The sequence below is a fragment of the Kwoniella shandongensis genome, chromosome 10, assembly GCF_008629635.2.
Source record: "Kwoniella shandongensis chromosome 10, complete sequence".
NCBI classification, from domain to species: domain Eukaryota; kingdom Fungi; phylum Basidiomycota; class Tremellomycetes; order Tremellales; family Cryptococcaceae; genus Kwoniella; species Kwoniella shandongensis.
In genome coordinates, this window is record NC_089296.1 from 162,121 (window position 1) to 180,364 (window position 18,244).

General features: G+C 48.5%; 9 protein-coding genes across 9 annotated transcripts; 2 read left to right on the forward strand and 7 right to left on the reverse strand.

Moving 5' to 3' along the window:
- Positions 1-855: 855 nt before the first annotated feature.
- On the reverse strand, positions 856-2,349 carry CI109_105473 (uncharacterized protein; the record flags this gene model as incomplete). Its single annotated transcript, XM_032003371.1, has 7 exons — positions 856-976; positions 1,048-1,108; positions 1,175-1,199; positions 1,274-1,473; positions 1,553-1,742; positions 1,885-2,115; positions 2,188-2,349. 7 exons carry the CDS (start codon positions 2,347-2,349, stop codon positions 856-858), a joined length of 990 nt encoding a protein of 329 aa, XP_031862229.1.
- A 1,071-nt stretch (positions 2,350-3,420) lies between these two features.
- CI109_105474 (uncharacterized protein) lies at positions 3,421-4,450 on the forward strand (the record flags this gene model as incomplete). The annotated part of the gene is made up of 4 exons (XM_032003372.1): positions 3,421-3,912; positions 4,035-4,101; positions 4,199-4,342; positions 4,413-4,450. The coding sequence occupies 4 exons, from the start codon at positions 3,421-3,423 to the stop codon at positions 4,448-4,450; spliced, it is 741 nt and encodes a 246-aa protein (XP_031862230.1).
- A 289-nt stretch (positions 4,451-4,739) lies between these two features.
- CI109_105475 (uncharacterized protein) lies at positions 4,740-7,607 on the reverse strand (the record flags this gene model as incomplete). The annotated part of the gene is made up of 12 exons (XM_065967665.1): positions 4,740-4,886; positions 4,947-5,064; positions 5,133-5,396; positions 5,467-5,611; positions 5,679-5,871; positions 5,934-5,996; positions 6,090-6,209; positions 6,294-6,363; positions 6,426-6,463; positions 6,529-6,657; positions 6,721-6,810; positions 6,903-7,607. 12 exons carry the CDS (start codon positions 7,605-7,607, stop codon positions 4,740-4,742), a joined length of 2,082 nt encoding a protein of 693 aa, XP_065823737.1.
- Positions 7,608-8,355: 748 nt separating this feature from the next.
- Positions 8,356-8,948, reverse strand: CI109_105476 (uncharacterized protein; the record flags this gene model as incomplete). The annotated part of the gene is made up of 3 exons (XM_032003374.2): positions 8,356-8,384; positions 8,461-8,801; positions 8,923-8,948. The coding sequence occupies 3 exons, from the start codon at positions 8,946-8,948 to the stop codon at positions 8,356-8,358; spliced, it is 396 nt and encodes a 131-aa protein (XP_031862232.2).
- A 547-nt stretch (positions 8,949-9,495) lies between these two features.
- CI109_105477 (uncharacterized protein) lies at positions 9,496-10,623 on the reverse strand (the record flags this gene model as incomplete). Its single annotated transcript, XM_032003375.2, has 3 exons — positions 9,496-9,634; positions 9,772-9,847; positions 10,023-10,623. 3 exons carry the CDS (start codon positions 10,621-10,623, stop codon positions 9,496-9,498), a joined length of 816 nt encoding a protein of 271 aa, XP_031862233.2.
- Positions 10,624-11,060: 437 nt separating this feature from the next.
- On the reverse strand, positions 11,061-12,219 carry CI109_105478 (uncharacterized protein; the record flags this gene model as incomplete). Its single annotated transcript, XM_032003376.1, has 2 exons — positions 11,061-11,283; positions 11,369-12,219. The coding sequence occupies 2 exons, from the start codon at positions 12,217-12,219 to the stop codon at positions 11,061-11,063; spliced, it is 1,074 nt and encodes a 357-aa protein (XP_031862234.1).
- A 293-nt stretch (positions 12,220-12,512) lies between these two features.
- On the reverse strand, positions 12,513-13,736 carry CI109_105479 (uncharacterized protein; the record flags this gene model as incomplete). The annotated part of the gene is made up of 2 exons (XM_032003377.1): positions 12,513-12,726; positions 12,847-13,736. The coding sequence occupies 2 exons, from the start codon at positions 13,734-13,736 to the stop codon at positions 12,513-12,515; spliced, it is 1,104 nt and encodes a 367-aa protein (XP_031862235.1).
- Positions 13,737-14,165: 429 nt separating this feature from the next.
- On the reverse strand, positions 14,166-15,327 carry CI109_105480 (uncharacterized protein; the record flags this gene model as incomplete). The annotated part of the gene is made up of 3 exons (XM_032003378.1): positions 14,166-14,390; positions 14,485-14,729; positions 14,805-15,327. 3 exons carry the CDS (start codon positions 15,325-15,327, stop codon positions 14,166-14,168), a joined length of 993 nt encoding a protein of 330 aa, XP_031862236.1.
- A 329-nt stretch (positions 15,328-15,656) lies between these two features.
- On the forward strand, positions 15,657-17,951 carry CI109_105481 (uncharacterized protein; the record flags this gene model as incomplete). The annotated part of the gene is made up of 7 exons (XM_032003379.2): positions 15,657-15,719; positions 15,782-16,163; positions 16,266-16,441; positions 16,569-17,205; positions 17,275-17,396; positions 17,472-17,580; positions 17,656-17,951. 7 exons carry the CDS (start codon positions 15,657-15,659, stop codon positions 17,949-17,951), a joined length of 1,785 nt encoding a protein of 594 aa, XP_031862237.2.
- Positions 17,952-18,244: the final 293 nt, after the last annotated feature.

An 18,244-nucleotide genomic window follows, 5' to 3' on the forward strand; every position in this document is an offset into this window, starting at 1 on the left:
GTCAAGTAAAGACAGTGGGGATTAGTTAGCTTTGCAACTGGAATGGATGAAACGATGAGCGATATACAAAAAGAGGACGAAGGAGCGATCTGTTGGGCATTAGCAGCAGACACAAATATATATATCTGACAAAGACCTGCTGTTGGATCCGGCGCAAGTTTCCTCAGAAGGAGATAAACAACCACAAGCATGTAAACAAGACGTCGTTGGCTAAAGTCAAGATCTGAACATTCAGCTGGCGTACTCGTTACCTGGAATGAGAACCGTAAACCTAACTTTGACAAGTCATCCGTTCCAAGACCCATTTGACGGTTGGCGAGGTCCAACGGAAAAGGTCATTCACATCTCACTTGCCTATCTAGAGAACCCCTGAAATGAAAGGTATTCACGAGATAGACAACTTGAGGGGTAAGTCTATTTAGCTAGTGACAATGTCAAACCATCCTATGAACGACGAAGGGGTGTATAGGGAAAACAGGCACTGAATTAGATGGTGGTAACGTAACTTAGGCTTTTCGGGTCGTGAATTACTGGAATCTGTTTGATTGTTGATCCGCAGTTTGGCGCTTGGCAAATGATGGGGTAAACAACTCTGGTAACAGAAATGGAAAAGGGAGTAAGTACTTGAGTATATGTAGACGGTGTGAATACACGCCACACTTTTGCAGGGAGTCAAGTTCCCGATGCGGCCTCTGCCCAAAATGACACGGTAGAGAGATCTGGCCTGACAGTTGCATGCACGTCGCCTCGAGTTGCTCCACAGAAACACAGAGTAAACACTCAAGAGCCCAAAAAGTAGAAAACGCACATCTGTATAGATCTACAAGGGGACGGAAGGCTTTGGGAGTTATCCCGCTATAACGCGAGACAAGTACCGTTTGACGCAAGCTGGTATCCCTTTTTGCAAGCAAAGGCCTCGCATCTACCAGCTGTACAAGTGACCCCTCCTCTGGGAATACCGGGCAAGGCAGTACAGCTGTGAAAAGAGGCGTCACGGTCAGTGGACGCTTGTGGGCAAATCAAGATTGATATATTCGACAAACTTACTCGACACCGGGCGCTGTGTGTACGTCGTTGAAATCCCCGCTCAGACAGCCGCCGCATGATTCTGTGAAGGGGGTGTTACGGTCAGCTGCACCTCTACTACCGCTGGAACAGGTCGATGAGTACTCACCGAGCTCTTCTTTAACGTTGATACACTATAACGGAGAAGAACAGATTCATCAGTAAAATGTACTTTACCAGAGAACAACAGATGACATCTGCGACTTACCTCGAAGGCATCGAGAACACCAGCTACGTTACATGCAGTCAAGGGTGCAGGACACGTAGCACGTCTCTTTTTCGACGAAATCCTCAACCTTTCTCTCAATTGACGTTTGACAAACCCGCTCGATATGGCAGAATTGGCATCGTGCGAGTAGACCAAGAAGTTCGATGGACCACAAGTTCCTGGTCCACTGAATGTAACGGCTAAGAATGATTTATCAAGGTCAGATGGGAAGCTAACCTACCTGTCGATCGACGATACTCGTGATGAGGATACACTTACGTGCGTCACCGACAAAGTTGCCACAGTAACATGTTAGTTCGCTCTCTATCGGCTCAATGATCGCGCGTTCATCACTCTTGCATAACGAGAAGCAACCTTCAACGCCTGCCACTGCTCCCTTGTAGTCGGTGTCGCCGTCGAAAGAGTTGTAACAGTCGTCAAAGGCGAACGTGGAAGCCGTGACATAGGACTGAGTGGGCAAAAGGCAATTTTCAGGTCAGTCATTGAACTGAAAGGTGAGTGATGTAGAACGAGGACTAAGCAACCCTCTCAGTGAATCCTCGACCAAAGAGGGGCTTACTGTCACTGGATAACAAGATTGCATAACTCACGGTATACTGGTCAGAGGAGCAATAACCTTCTCCCTGACTGGAAGTGCCATACTCATAAACCTCGTGAGAGACCGGAATGTCTGTACACAAACACTCGGGAGGAACAAATTGATCCCTACGATCCAAGTTTGTATCCCTCCTCCTCCTTGGAGTAGGCTCTGGGTCCGTTATGAAGTATCCTGCCTTGAAAAAGGAATATATCCTGGGCGTCTCGGTAGCATAACATGCACGCTGGGGATGAATCAGGATCATTGGCCATGTTACTTTCTCTCCGGGGAAAGACATCGATTGAGCAATACTTACTGCGCAAGCGTTTGCATCAGACTGATTGTCTATCGTTTCATCAACGTCGATCACAGCACCACCATTGATACAACCGGCAAAAGCGGGAGAGTAATCCGCTTGAACCTGGTGGAACCTCAAGAGGACCAAGACGGTGATGATAGGTGTGAGTCTCGAAAACATCTCGAGGTGTTGCGGTCAAGTAGGGACAGTGGGGCAAAGCAAGATACCTAACGGATGCAAATATGGTGTATTAACCAAGAGAAAAAGGCGAGCAGTCATCAAAGATGACCTTGATCGTAATCAGTACATGCATATATATTCTGTGAGGTCGACCTGAATCACACAGAGTATCAGCTGCTTGAATCACAATGAATAAATAAATAAACAAACAGCTCATGAAGCCTTTGCAGTGAAGCGGACACACTTCGGCACCGTCGACAAACTCAATATGACGGTATGTGGGTGAACTGATAGACACGAGTGCCGTTAATCTTGTCTTGTCAGACATAACCTATCCACGTTTCTTAATTGAATAGCACAACTTTTCCCCCGCCTTGGCACATTTTACCTCGACACACGGCACACGGCAAACATGTCTTGTCAGATGTGGTCAAGTAATGGTAAGTCAAGTTACGGTATGTCAACATTTGTTTACTTGCCCTTTGAGACCGGATCTGGCCGGGTCGAATCAACAGCGCTTGAATAGGAACGGAAAGCGGATCTCTCCGGGAACGACAAACGATGCCAGAACCAGAACCAGACAAAGGGTAAGATGAGCAAATGTCATCCAGGATCAAGGGCGGGTGAATCACAACTTGCATTCCGGATCTCAGAGGAACGCGTCTCTACATTCCTTGGAATTAACGTTCGGTGATTTGTTCCGTGCCTGATCATCATTTGCGACTAACCTCACATATCACCGATCAATTTACTGGTAAGAAATGATCAGTCTCGTCAGTTGGAGGTGATACGAGTACCGTAGATTATAGTTAGCTCAGAAGGAATGTGGAGTAACGCTCAGTGTGGGTCGAAAGAAGAGAAATAACAACGCGCATCGAGATTGCGAGCGCAAGGTAATTTTGGTGACGAGGGGATCCGCTTAAACTTAAGGGCTATCTATGACTTCTCATGGCATACTGTCTCTGTTCACTCTTCTTCTCAAATCAATCACTCATAACTTCTATACTTGCGTTCTTTGCACAACTGGTCTCACCGAAGTCACTCTTTAACCACCACACACGCAGACACAAGATGCGACTCACCCTCCTTCCCATCCTTCTTCTCGCCCCATCTCTTACTCTCACTCTCGCCTTACCACAACCACACCCTCACGCACAAGTCAACTCGAAACCCCACTCATCATCATCACTCATCAACCGTCTCACGTCTGTCCTCTCACCAAGGGGCGTGAAGCCTTATCGTCCTTTGAACGGATACGAAGATGAAGATACACATAATCCACCACCACCAAGGAAACGCGAACGCGTAGCAGCGATCGAACGACGTGGTTTCTGGTCATCCTTCTCCGGTGCGAGTGGAAGTGGTATCAAAGTCAACTCTGACTCAGTCCTAGAAGGTGACATTGACGAACTCGCTTACGAAGGACGTCTCCCGGCTGGATCAGGTCAGAGTAGCGATAGAGGGGGAAGGATAGCAGGGAATAGTTATCCGAAATGTAAAGATGGGAAGAAGAGAAGATCGGGATTCGCTCATTATCCAGGATGGAAATTGATAGGCGACGATGTGAGTGCGAGTCGGTCTAATCGAAGACAAAGCTGTCTCATAGTGGGATCTCTTTGTGGCATGAAGCGCTAGAGAAAGTGGCAGTTGGGATGGCAGCTGACGCGTTTCTGTCTGTCTCGCAGCTGAGCGGACCACTGCCCGTCAATCCGCGAGCAAACTGTGTCAACGTGTGCAACAAATACGGATCAGGTGAGTCGCCAATTCTCGTCACAATCGTATCCCCGCTTGCCGCAAGCTTGTCGCGATATAGGGACACAGCTGACTGAACGTCCTTTTCCCAACACAGCATGCTCTGGAGTGTACTACGACGATAATACAGCCCGATGTCATTTGAAAGGAACGAAAACTGCAGCTTGGACATTCTCCGAAACAGATTACGACGACGATGGCACAGATCTTCTAGGAGGTTGTGCAGTCTGGCATGGTATTGGTGAGTTGCTTAACACTAGTCTGGTGTAGAAACATAAGTTACTCGTATACTGACTATAGTATTGTTGCAGTTCCTAAAGAGATGGACGAGGTTTGTTGTCGTGATTAGGTCTTTTCGTTTCATATCTTCAGATTCCACACGTATCTCGCATTTTCACATTCATCCCTGGCTCATTCACTCCTCTCACGATATTCATTGATTGGCAACTATGTAACAATAGACTATACATGCGATCTGTACCTCCTATACAAACATGCAACTCCGACGAGCCTTACCATCACACTGCATTTTTCAAGTCTGGTGCATAGATTTGCAGGTTCCGCAGCTCATCCATTATACTGATGCATATCCGCCCAAAACCCGAAATACGAGCAACACTAAAACGTCCCAGACCCATCTACTCGTCCATACACAGCGCTCTAGTGACTTTACTCTTCATCCTCAACTTTTTCCCGTAAAAGATCAGTAATATAGGTGCTGCAGAAAGTACGAGGGCGATACTAGCCACGAGGGTCGAGGCTTGTGGATAACCGAGGTTGACATACTGTGATAAATGCAGTTTGTCAGCTACGATACCAAGACAGATAGACACAAGGTGGCTGACCATTTGCTTTGCGAAGAGAGGGAAGAGACCTGAGGCTATATTCCGAACGAAACTCTGGGCCGCTTGGGCAGACGAGGAATAAGTCTCGTATGCATCCGCGAGGTAATTGCTGCTCGAACTGTCAGCACGTGCTCTTTCTAGTCTGGTTGCTCCCATCTTCCCTAGACGGGAGAGGATTTGACTCACAAAACACCAAGATACATTGTAAACACTCCCCAATTCATGAAGATCAAGAATACAGCCGGAACAGCCCAATGCACTACACCAGCTCTGCCCGTCCACCCGAAGATGTACAGCGAAATAGGGAACATCAGACCTCCATATGCTGCCCAGTATAGTCTAGCTTCTGGGGGAGATCGACCGTTGGCGGCTTTCTTGCCCGCTCGACGGTAGAGGTATTCTTGGTGGATATTGGAGAGAAGGCCAATGGCTGCACCGATACCCATCGTGCTAGAAAACAGATATCACGATCAGCATCTAAGCGAACCGACCGATACCATATGACTTATTTTGCACCTACATTTCGAAGCTTGCAGCTTGAGCAACGTTGAAGCCATATGACTCAAACACCAAGATGATCGAACTTCCTCCTAGGAAAATACATGCCCAAGCGAATCCGATCCAAGCAGAAAGAGCAGTAACGATTGGTTCGGTACAGAGGTATTCTGTGGCCAGGTCGAACAATTCACCGTAAGCACGGTTGCAAGTTCCTTTTGAATGCGAAGGACTTACGCAGAGGTCGTATGAGAGAAACCCTCATCACAATTTTAAAGTCGGTCTTTTGCAGATCTGCCGCACAAAGATGCTTGATCCCAGTCTTCTTCGTGAGCATTTTCGCTCGTCGAGAAAGTAAGACGTCCGACCGAGTTTCGCGAAGTACAATGGCGTTGAGTATGACAGAAACGAGAGCCGCGAGACCTTGAATCTGAACAGCGAAACATACCGTTAGTCCATTGAGCGTTGGTAAGAGGATACATCGAGACTTACCCCATAGGTCCATCTCATTCCTAGCTTTTGACCCATCCAAGAGATGGCGGTGATACCGATGGCCTGCAGATGTAATGACGACCTCGATTAGCTTTGCCGACCAGAACGTACCAGGATAGGAGACAATCGGCAGCAGGGATTGAATGCCTTACTCACCTGCCCGTTGAAGATCATGAGACTGAACACGCCCATAGCTGGTCCTCGTTGATGAGGCAGAAACATGTCGGCCACCGTTCCGCCGACCATCGAGTTACCAACAGAATTCATGACTCCTTGCTGATAGTGGAGTAAGAGTTCAAATCAGTATTTTGGAGACAGAAAGACCCTTGCAACGAGCCCGGTTGTTGGAGAGTGACTTACGAAGAATCGAGCAGCGAGGATCCCACTCCAGTTACGGGACGTAACATGTGGAATCCACAATAGCAAGTAACTGCATTCCACGACCCCGTCAGCCAAAAAGGGGTCGAAAGAGGTGAGGACGTCCGAACTCACCCAACCGAGGTGACTTGGTAAATCATATTCCGGCCAAACTGCACGCCATTGGAGAGGTCAACCCTACGCAACTGGAAGTACGTGATGTGGGAAATCAACTCACCACCTCGCTCAGAGGAGCAAGAACCAACGGCGCAAAGGAAATACCAATCATCGGTAATGTAAGCCCTAATAAGAAGACCTCTCTTGAAACGCTATAGTATTCCGTACCCCAGGTCGCCAGAGGAGCGGTCTGTCCAATGCTCACTGATCAGTATTTCCTCAGACAGGTTTAAGCGTGAGGGATAGCACCTACCGAGACGAGGTTGGCGGCACCTATGAAGGTGATGAAGACCGCTACGAGAAGAGTTGCGTATTTCCTGGGCATAGACCAGTTGAACGGGTTCTGAACGGATAGAGTAGAGTGTGGATTTGTTCAGCAATCATCGAGTACATAACACCCTCCCCCAAGTCGATCTGTGATCTGTGCTCACTCACCTCTGGATCATCTGGTAACCAATCCACCACCACTACTTCTTCCTCCCCCTTTCCATCACCGATATCCAATGTCCGTCTATCTTCCAACACTGCATTCTGTCTACTCGGTACACCGTGTAACGAGACATGTCTCCTCAATTCCGATTCCATCTCCGTCGCCTGTATACTTGACATTCGTGACAAACTAGCTCCTGTTCCTATTCTCGTCAAAGTCAAACTTGTGTTGGTCCCAGCACGAGGTCGACCCCCTCCTACCCCTACCCCTAGCCCTGGAAGACCCGTCGTTGAAGATGATGAGGATGGTAGGGTAGATTGTCGTTTTAGACTATTTCCACGATGAATCGAATGTGATCCCCTTCGTTTGGGCGGAGGAAGGACAGGAGGGGTAGAAGGGAAATGATCATGTTTCTCAAGATCGTGATCTTCATGATCGTCTACATCGAGTGATGAAGAACGTCGACGTTGATGGCGATGATGATGATGATTGTGATGGTGATGGGGACGTGCTTCTTTTTCGGACAATGACCGCATCAGGTGGGATTGTGTGGGGGGTGACGTCCGTGCATCATGTGGAGCTGTGCGATGGGATTGATCGAAGGGATGAGACGCTACAACTGTAGAGGTAGAGCTGTCCTCACTCGCATTAGTCGTTCCGGTTGTTGTGTCAAGATGATCTGGTCGAGGGGTAGGTGTAGGCGGACTCATTGTTGTTGTGGATTATGACTTGATGTCATCTGGCTTTGGATTGATGGGCGAGCAAGCGAGATACAGACACTGATGGTCGAGTCTACGACGATCCTGTCTTATATACACTGCTCAAGTGACTCGATGGTGTTGCGGATTCGATAATCACAAGACCAAATATGGCGAGATGCAATATGATATGATATGATATGACTCGCAATCTCTCATCTCGAATTTATTATCATCATTTGCGTCCCATCTCGAATTTGTTTCCAGTTGCCATTACCTTGTCTGTTTACCCTGAAAAGCACTCGGTCACTACCGAAATTCGGCAAAATCAACAGTGAAGTTCGGCACAACTGATCATCATAAACAGGCGTAAGGAGAGCAGTGTCCAAATGCTCAGGACGACGCATGCATGATTGCTTGTTCAGTGCCAAGTAGTTCCTCGGATGATAAGCGCTGTCATAATGCTGGTCATGTGCATGCGGAGTTAGCTGTAGTGATCTCTGAGCTGGGTGGTAGAGTGATGATCTTATCCGGATTCCGGTCCGGATTGGCGATCCAACACCAGTACGTACTGCTACTCACACGACCGTAAATCTGAGATTTTAAAGAAGCAAACAGCGCTGCGATGATCTTGCTTTCTGAAGGAAGGACAGAGGGTATTCGGTCATGTTTCGCGGAGACTACCGATACATTATATGAGATCTATGGTACAAATGTGATATACTCGTATCATCTCGAATCGGTCACAACTCCTTCTTGTCTATGCGTCTTTTCCAGAACCGGGACCGCCTATCAGCACCTGAGAGATCAGCATCATCCTGTGATTCACGTCCATACCTGGACGATGGTGTCGGATAATACTCACGTTGAATATCCGTGTAGCTCGGCAGCTGGTCCCCTTCTCCACCCTTGATCGCACCACCGCTCACGATCATTCGCTCCGTCCTCCTTTCCCTAATCTCCCTATCCATCTCTTCCAACTGTCTTCTTATCTTGGTCGAATGCAACTCTGTTCCCAGACCCGTCGGCTGTGCAAGTTCTCTCTTGAAAGACCCGTCATCGTCCTTCGTATAGCCTGGCGGTCCATATCGTTTCAAGATTGAGAAATCATTCGTGACGTGGGGTAGGAGATTGACTTTCTTAGGTTCGGGATTGAGTCTGCGAGGTCGGAGAGCAGGGTTGGTCTTGTAATTTGGGTCGATTGGTCTGGTCAACTTGGCATGTCAGCGTCGAGTCGCATAGGATCAAGTTTGAGCGTGACGAAAGAGAGTGGTGGCAATATCAAGGTGGCAAGAGCCGGAAGAGGGGTACTGTAGACTAAACTCACCGCTCTTTCGACGGCATGCCGCCCATCCCTCTTGAGATTGACCGCTGTGGTAAGAAGTATTCAAGCAGAGTATATGAGAGTACAAGTACGTCTAGTTGCGTGTGCTAGAATGTGAGGCAAAACTGATACATGATCATGTCGAAGGCGATGTACAGCTATATATCATTTGGCACGTTTGTAAAGACAACCAACCCACACGCTAATAACAGCAATGCCAAGCCGAACCCCCGACTCCACTTTATCATCCGATATCACCGGGATACAACATCATACATGCATACACCTCGGCGGTAGTTCCGAACCGGCCTGATTGATGTTCATACATGTTGCATCAGGCTAGTTCCGTCCGGTATGTATCACTACAGGAGCTGTGCATGCTTCGACCAGTGCTGTGCTGTGCTGTGCTGTCGGCGTGGAGGGAAGAGCCTTCCAGTAGAATGTTCCTCCCTCGTTCTCCTTAAATGTTCGACATACATACCGATATCATTGGTGTGTTATCCAGCCATATAGGCCCGCGTCATGCTAAGCCGCGGTCCCGATGACCTGTGACTGTATATGTCTGTCTAACCAAGATTATAGCTTGACTGCACTTTCGTCAACTCGTGGCCTGCTGTCCTTCGTCTTGGGCTCGACGACTGTCCAATCTTCGTTACGGAGGACGGTGAGAGCTTCTTGATACCGATGCGAAGGGATGAGAATGTAATCCGTGTTCCTGCAAATATGTCTGTCAGGACCTGAGGTCTGAGCATTGGCGATGTAACCCATTCTACCAGGTGAAGGAAGGTGGAATGTCATACGACCTCGCGTTGATGTTCGAATAGATCATGAGAGATCTGAAAGTCCACTCACCAAGTAGCTAAGACGTATATCCCAATCTCAGCTTGTCGAAGCGGTTTCGTAAGTTCGTTCATGAGCCCGTTGATGTCTATTTATATCACGACTCAGCTTGGCCCCTCTCCTGGAACGCACGGACCAAGGTAAAGAACAGCGAACGTAAGGTAATATTGATCGCGAGTGACCTCGGCTGAACAGAACAGCGGGAGTGGAATGATAATGGATGAAAGTCTGATCACTCAGGCTCATCGCAATGATCAACTCACTCATATATAGTGGACCACGCACTCTCAGTCCTTTCCAAGGTCCGAACCACCTCTCCGCTTCTCCTAGCTCTTTCAATCCTCTGGTCTCACCATCGACCTTCCATCCATCCACACCTCCTCCATCACCCACTGTCTCCCCCTTCTCCGAATCACAATCACCATTCTCCGTTCCATGCTCATTGCCGTCGCTCTTCAGCCCAACTACGATATTGATACTCTCCTCATTCGCTTTCGTCACGCTGAAAAATGGATATCTAGCGAACAGTACTGGGGAAACAGCATCGACTAGAACCGAAGCAGGATAGAGGAATGTGTAAAAGTCGTATTCGAGCGAGATGAGATGTAAGATTGAAAGGTGCTTGTTGGGCCCTATCATTCGTTGAGTCATATGTTGCCTGCCGGTCATGGTGTATCTCTCCTCTTGGACCGCACTCACGTCTGCGTTTGTAACCTGTGAGAGAGAATCGTAGCTTTTGTGGGGAGAACAAGTGGGTAATGTCTTCAAACGGCGGACTTGTAATTTGGGACATGAGAATGCCGTACAGCGCTTAGAAAGACGCGCGGTGGAGGTCGTCCACCTCGCATCCCGCGATATGTCCATTGGCGCCGCATCCAAAATGTATACGGACAAGCTTTCGTTCTCGTGCGGGCGCGATCACCGAAAAATCATGCTCAACGGACCTATAATCATCATATGGCCGATTTTGGATTCTCTTCCATCTCCATTCATCACAATCATCTTCGCTATAGAACGTCTCGTTTCCCCCTCAACGTCAAACAACTGTTTCACATAGAGCTCCTCCCCCTTCTCGGAAGAATTTGGCCTTGGTGGATTATGCAGTGCGAGCATTCTTTGTTGAGGGTCTCCGGCAATCGAGTGATCTTGAGGTTGAACGACTTGATTGGGAGATCGGTCGGGATCTTCCAAGGATGGAAGGAGAAAGAGAGATAGATAGGGATGCAGGATGGACGATCAAGCGTTGTTCGAGGGATGTTTGCGTTGCCGGTGGACCGTGCGACGGATGCGCCCTCTGCCCCTTAGAACATCCCACAAGCCGAACAACACTCGCCATCGTCTTTATACAGACCGATTTTAGACCGGAACACTTCCACGTCCGCATTATGTATGACTTGGTGCGGGGTCATCTCGCTCACAGCTTCCCGAAATATCTCGATATTGATGTCGTCCTTGGTCATATCCGGACCTTGCTGCAGGAACACGAGACCGTGATAATCCGCCCAGTGCAGGTTTTCTTCTTCACTGGAAGGGGGACATGTTAGCGATGTTTTGTCATAACAGGATACCGGGACATTCTGGTACTTCATATGGAAGAAAGGTGACATACTCCTCCAATCTATCTTCGAGCATTATTTCCATCAGACTTTTTACTACCTCTGCTCGTTGTTGAACCGGATCGTATCCATCTTCTTTAGGTCGATAGTACACATTCGCCGTTGCCGGAGCAACGCCTTTCAGTGATGGCATTTTCCGCGTGTGAATATTTAACGTTCCATAAGTATATTTGGTTATACCCAACGGCGTTTGTAACAATCTCTTCCACGCCTTCTTGGTTGTCGACACAGGAACATCGGAGATGTCGACACATATATCCCGTGGTTCGGCACCGTCTGTTATTGATTGGAGCAGAGGATTCCATATGTCGGGTAAGATTGCGATTCGACTCATGATCTTTCCGCTTATCACCAGTCGTTCGACGTTATGCAATATTTGAGGTACGTAGTCACCTCGTTCGTGTAGTGATATTGCCTCTGAAAGGTATAACAGTGCTTCCGGGTCTTCCAAATGTAGATCGTAACATCGATTTAGCAGTCCCACCTTTCTTACGTACGAGGGCACGCTAGGTTCTAGACCGTACGGCAAGGATTGATCCTCCTCAACGGGATACCCGGCGTCTCCTTCTCCCCACGGACAGGGAGATCCCTTAAATCTCTCACCAAGGCCACAGAACACATTTTCGGTGTTATCCTTAGTCAGGACGAGGTCCCAGTAAAGGCGTGGGGCGCAGGACGTATAAGTTGAGCGAGAGACTTGCATCATCCGATAGAGGGAGGGCTTGTGTCGGGTCGTTTGGGCATGATGGAAGATACGGTCGATGATCTCGGTTGGAAGCGGGTACAGTGTGGTCAAGGAGGAGTTGGAGCTGACAGCGTCGTTGTCGGGGGTGAGTCGGGACATGATTCAGGTGAAAGAGTGAGGTGCAATCGAAGTCATGGTGAGAAGGAGAAAAGAAATCAAAGCTCAGAGGTCGAAGCGCGCTCGTCTCACAAAGTGGAGGCCGATCACCCACAAACACAAAGGGCGAGTCGGTCGGGCGAGAATTCAGTCTGGAAAAGCAGGAATGCACCGCTGACGAGATGCAGAACGACGGCAGAAGCATATATTAACATTGCATTATGGTCGAACGTCATATACTATGAGACCTTCATGTTATTGGTAACTTGTCATACCTTCTTCTCTCCCTATCTACCTCAGTGACCTCCACAGCCCTCGCACGGCTCTCCCTCACCAACATTTGAGAATTTGACCTTGTCACTGATGGCCATGGCAGGCTCCAGGCCACCCAGAGCCTTCTGTAAGACCGCCATGGCGGCAGAGAATCCAGTAGAGACGCCGACGCAGACATTGTGGAACTCCAAGGGCTGGAAATCGATTGGCCAGCGGAAGCCTTTCTTGTATCGTGGCCTGTAATATAGATTGTTGACACAGATACGGCAACAAAGGCATATGAGGGTCAGCAGATGTCCGGTCAGCTGACAGCCCTCAAGACAGCAGGGCCAACAACGAAATAGGAGGAACACTCACGACAATGGACTACCTTCATATACCATGACCACTTCTTTGATTGCTTTGCAGAGTTGTTGAATCTGCTTTTCGCAGCGTATATCGTGCTCGTGACTGTCGTTGAATTTGCGAGCTTCGGTTGCTGGGAAGTATATTGTCAGCGGTTGAGGTTGGCCATGGAATTTGATTGAAGGAAGGTGGTTGTTAGGGACATGCAAGATCATCTTGGCGCGGCTTATCGGATGATGCGAACGGTGGCAGTAAGATCCGGATGGCAGAGAACACCGCCCGACAGTATCTGTGTTGATGCAGATGAGTTTTGGTCGGATGACTTCCATCACGTCGATCAGTCCAGGGTGCCCAAGTGGCTCGACCAACTGATGCCCGAGCAACACTCCTTGAACATTTGCAAAATTGCGAGGTGGGATAGGATTCATCCGATCGTACAGGTCGTCGCGTGCACTTTCATTAAACTCATAATAGATATAGTGGAGCGCTTCAAAATCGACGATTTTGAGTCTCCGGGTATGCTGAAGTAAGTGGAGCTTGCGGCATAATGAGTCAGGATCAGATCGGACATCGTCGGACGGTTCGTGTTGGACATCTGGGTCGACTTCCATACCGATATTGAGTTCGGTATATGTCATACCGACTCGAGATGGAAGACCGTGGAATACTTTCTCGACATTGTTTTTGTCCAGGGCTAGATCTCGGTAGAGATTGGGGATACAATCGTCATACATCGATCGACTGGTTTGGATGAGGTTGAAGAGCACAGCCTTGTCTGTTGTCGTCTTGAGGTAGTGTAAGATGTGATCGATCATCTCGCGAGGAAGAAGATCATCGAGTGTGGTGATGGTGCGCTTGGGACGTTCGACTGAAGCAGGAGTCGAAGTAGCAGTGGATTTCATTATCGAACGCTTCGAAGATGATGAAGTCGGGAGGGAAGACTTCGAGCGTGGTGGCGAATCCATACTGTATCGTCTGTTTCGCTCTGCTCGACGGCCGACCTGTGATCAGTAGATGAAAGACTGTAGGGTACTTACCATGAATTTGTCGAGTGCGAATGAGATGATAACGAATGCCGACGAGAGAGGAATGTGAGTCGCTAACGGAGGAAGAGAAGGACGAAAAGGAGAAGAAGGAATGAATGGAATTGAGGAAGGAAGGCAGTCAACGCGAACACTGCCCATAAACGTCCGTGCGTGACGAACAGGTTGAGTCAACTTGACGATGCTAAAGATACTCGCACAATGATGCATATGATCATATCATCATGACACAAATACTGTATGCACCTTGCTCTCTTGCTGTGCTGATCAGCGATGTGGGATATCACACTACATCGAGAAAGCTCCACTCTTCCCATGTCCGAACCTATCACCCAACCCTCTCGCATCTTTGATCTTCGCCTTTCTCTCTTGCTCACTCAACAACCTTCCGGTTATACCCATATCTCGATCATGATCCCAGATACCAGGAGCTTCATCTTCTTTACCCTCTTTCTTCTTTTGAGAGAGTTTCGCAGCGTGTTTATCAAGAAGTGATGGACCTCGTTGGGAAGCCTGCAACCGAAGGGTGATTAGATCATCAGCATACTGTTCACCCACTCCTTCCAAACATGTGACTTTTCTTGGGAGGGACAATTGTGCAACTCACGGTATGCTTTTCTACTCCTTGTAAGATCTCCCTATCCCTCCTCCTCTTCCTCCTCTCATCCTCTTCTTCCTCATACGAAACGATCCTCTCTCCCGCTTTATCCTTCTTCCTCTTAACACCCGCCACTTCGTCCGCTATCCGCTGTGCCTTTTCGGCAGGAGTCTCGGTCCATAGAGTATTATCAATATCAGAAGGCTCGGCAGTAGATTTGGAAAATGTAGTAGGTCGTTTACGAAGGGGATCAACTGAAGACATGCGTCAGCATTTCACACTAAAAGCTGATAAACAGATAAGAGCAACGAGTGAAGGATGACACGTACCGTTTGACAGGACTCCACTGGTTGGAGGAACCAACATCCATTCTTCCCTTTTTCTGACTTGGGGCTTACTAGCCTCTTCTGCATCTTTCCTCCTTCGCTCTTCTCGTTCCATGAACTCCCTAATAGCAGATCCAGCTTCTTCTTCACCGCCTGCTGTGGGCACCGGTCGAGGTCCGATCACGTCATCGTCACTATCGTCATCGTATTGATTGAGATAGGATGGAGGTGGGCGCGAAGGTCCTGCCGTGGTAGGGGGCAATGTCGGTCCTACAGTCGGTATGGAAGGACCAATGCTTGGACCCACAGTAGGTGCGGAAGGACCGATAGAAGGACCTAAAGACGGTGCTGCACCCTTGTTCCCTCGAGCAGCTGCTAAATGCGGAGGAAGAGCAGGCACATAATCGTCTTCATCCTCTTCCTCGGCAGCAGGACCAGGTGGGCCAAGTGATGGGCCAGGAGGAGAAGGGGAACGACTCGCTGCGAGATGAGCAAGATGAGGAGGTAGTGAGGGTCCGATCGGCATGTTCCCTAACGTATTGTGTTATCGTGTGACTTGAGTTGTGGTTGATTACGATGATATGGTCGAAAACGAACGATTCTCAAGGTATTAGTCGAGCGAATGCACGAAGCCACGTGGCAGGCACTAGTTCTACGGCTACGGTGCAAGATCGTGATCCCGGGGAGAATGAGTGATGCGGTCCCTCATCACGTACAGTATGCATGAGGACACTGCTGATAAGCTACAACACCCATCTCACATCTACGAGGGTGTGCAGCTCACCAATGGCTGTATGCAAAAGAAAAAACACGGCGAAATCGTTCCGTTCAAAGGAGGATCATAGGCGGTCAAAAATGTCCACTCGTCCGGCTGTGCTCTCTGCCGTGAAGCCTCGCACGCCAGACAATTATCCACTGGTCACTCCAAACTATAAGTTGTCTCCCTTGTTAGTTTTCTACTTCTCTTTCCCATCATAAAGATTGCAAAAACATCAAGTATGACACAAGATCTCAAGAATCCATGGGAAGATTCTCCCCCTTCCTCGTCATCTGTTCCACTACACAATACCGAACATGAACATGAGGGCGAATTCGACTTACCTCCGTCATACGATTCGACCCTCGCCACCGGACCCACTGGACCCAGTGGGTCTTCCTCCTCTCACGCACAACCTAGCAGTGGTAACATCAACCAAGTATCACAACGCGTTATCCCTGATCATCTGAAATATTGCTTCGTATCGCCAAGTAATGCAGAACCGTTATTCCGAGATGGAGAACCGCTACCCGATGTTATGTCGAAGATTGAATGGAGAAGTAGGGGGAAATATATCGAATCTTGGGATCATAGATTATCTGATCGTAAGTGTAGGAGTCTTATTTACCACTCAATGGGATTAGCTGCGGCTCAAAAATATAACATGTTGTATCTCGCAAGCCTGGAGCTGATCAGTCATCGTTTAGCCAACGTCCTGTACGATTACCTGCGAGCGATGACTATGACCCTTCCAAGTATCAAGATCCGATGTCTCGGCTCGCACACCGAGACTTGGGAGAGGGACGAGACGGTCTGGGAGAATGGGACGGCGCATACGAAGAAGAAGGGGGAGATGCACCATGTGGTGGATTTTGATTTTACCGTGAGTTGGGTTTTGCTTTTGTGTTTCAACCACAAATGTCATGACCTTTAAAGACGAGCACGGCTGCGGTGTAAAGCGTGAAGATGTGGATGCTGTTCGATTACTGATCACCCCTGACTGTTTGCAGATTGACCTCACTGAGATCATCGATCATCCTTCGAACAACGCCCATATCCATCTCAGCTCTGCACCACCCTGGGCCCCTCTCCTTAGAGGTACAAACACCCCTCGTTACGCTGCAACCTACGCTCCCGACGTACATCCCCACGGCCACAAGTGCGCCAAAGCACGTCGACGTGAACGAAGGGGATATCGTACACTCCCATCGGATCTGGAGTCGGCTGAACAAAGCGAGTATAGTTCGTTGGACTTGGGACGAAGACCCATTCGACAAGAAGCGAAAGATTCCTATGAATGGGATACCTGGAGAAAAGGCAAGGGTATACCGAGATGGGTACATCCTGATGATTGTCCAGAATATTGGGAGACCAAGATGAAAGGTAAAGGAAGAGCGAGTCGACGTGGCGAACCGACTCAGACTACTGGACCTATCAGTCTACCTGAGGCGGTGGCGGATCTCGATTTAGAGGCAGGGGAAGAAACGACAATTCAACAGCAACAGCAGCAGCAGCGAAGCGTGGGAGATCTGGGTAAACCGGATTTGAAACAATGGTGTGAAGCGTTTTGTGCAGATAAGGGTATCCTGAAAGAATTTGTGTTAGTCAAGGGGGTATGGGGATGGGATCAAGCTGGGCTCTTGACGGGTATGTGTGGTTTCCACATGATTAGGACTGGGATTTGATCAAAGGCTGATTTGTTTGTGTCTCGTATAGCTGTCAATTCGGCGATTATGTCGACTGGTTATCCAGCTGCGAATATCCAGACAAGTTTCGATATGTCCCCGACATACGTCGTTGTCAGACCAAACAACACCTTGAGTCGCGCTTTGGGCAATGTAAGTGGTTACACATACACACATAAATTGATAGCGACGCATGCTCATGGCTTTATACTATATGCGACCTCGCAGACATTCATTTACTTCCTATTATGGATCACGTTGATCTACCCATGTATATGGATTTGGAAACGTGTTCATCCTTCTGGTGGTGGTACTTGGTCCTTAGCTCGCGCATCATGTGAGTGGTTGTCATCGACTCTCCATCCTACACTCGCAAGGCTAACCTGACATCCATTCAACCTCTTCAACCAAGACGCAATGAAATTTTATCCTCCATTACCATCAACTTTCCCAAGCGAGACAATCGACCAAGCTCGCGATCGTCTTCCATCTCTTATCAAATTACATCCTGAAATACCAGCTGGTGTCGAGGTGAAATTCCAATATGGTCCCAAAGGTGTACATTACCTGTTGGGGAGGAAAGAAGGTGAATGGTACAGAGAGTGGGAAGAGAGGATTAGAATGGGGGTCAGGACAAGGTTCAAAGGTGAATTGCAAGGTGGGACGGTTCCGGGTACGAGTGGCACAGTGGATCTGGATGGGTATTGAGCTGTGTGTGATACGTCCAACGGTACTAGCAAAGTTGTATTGATACGAGTCTGGTTGTAGATATCGCTTTTTATTAAGATTGATGTATTTTGTGATTGTATGTACAGCCCGGACTCGAGGCCGTTATAAGACCACTAACGCAACGCCCTGGCATGAATGTATCTGGGAGAGCTGCGTCTCGTTGACTTTGATCGCAGTGCAAATGATATCATAAAGGAACTATGAAATATGCTAGAAACGGAAACTGAATAAAACAATGACGACGGTGAGGACGAGAGCGTGATTAAGTGGAT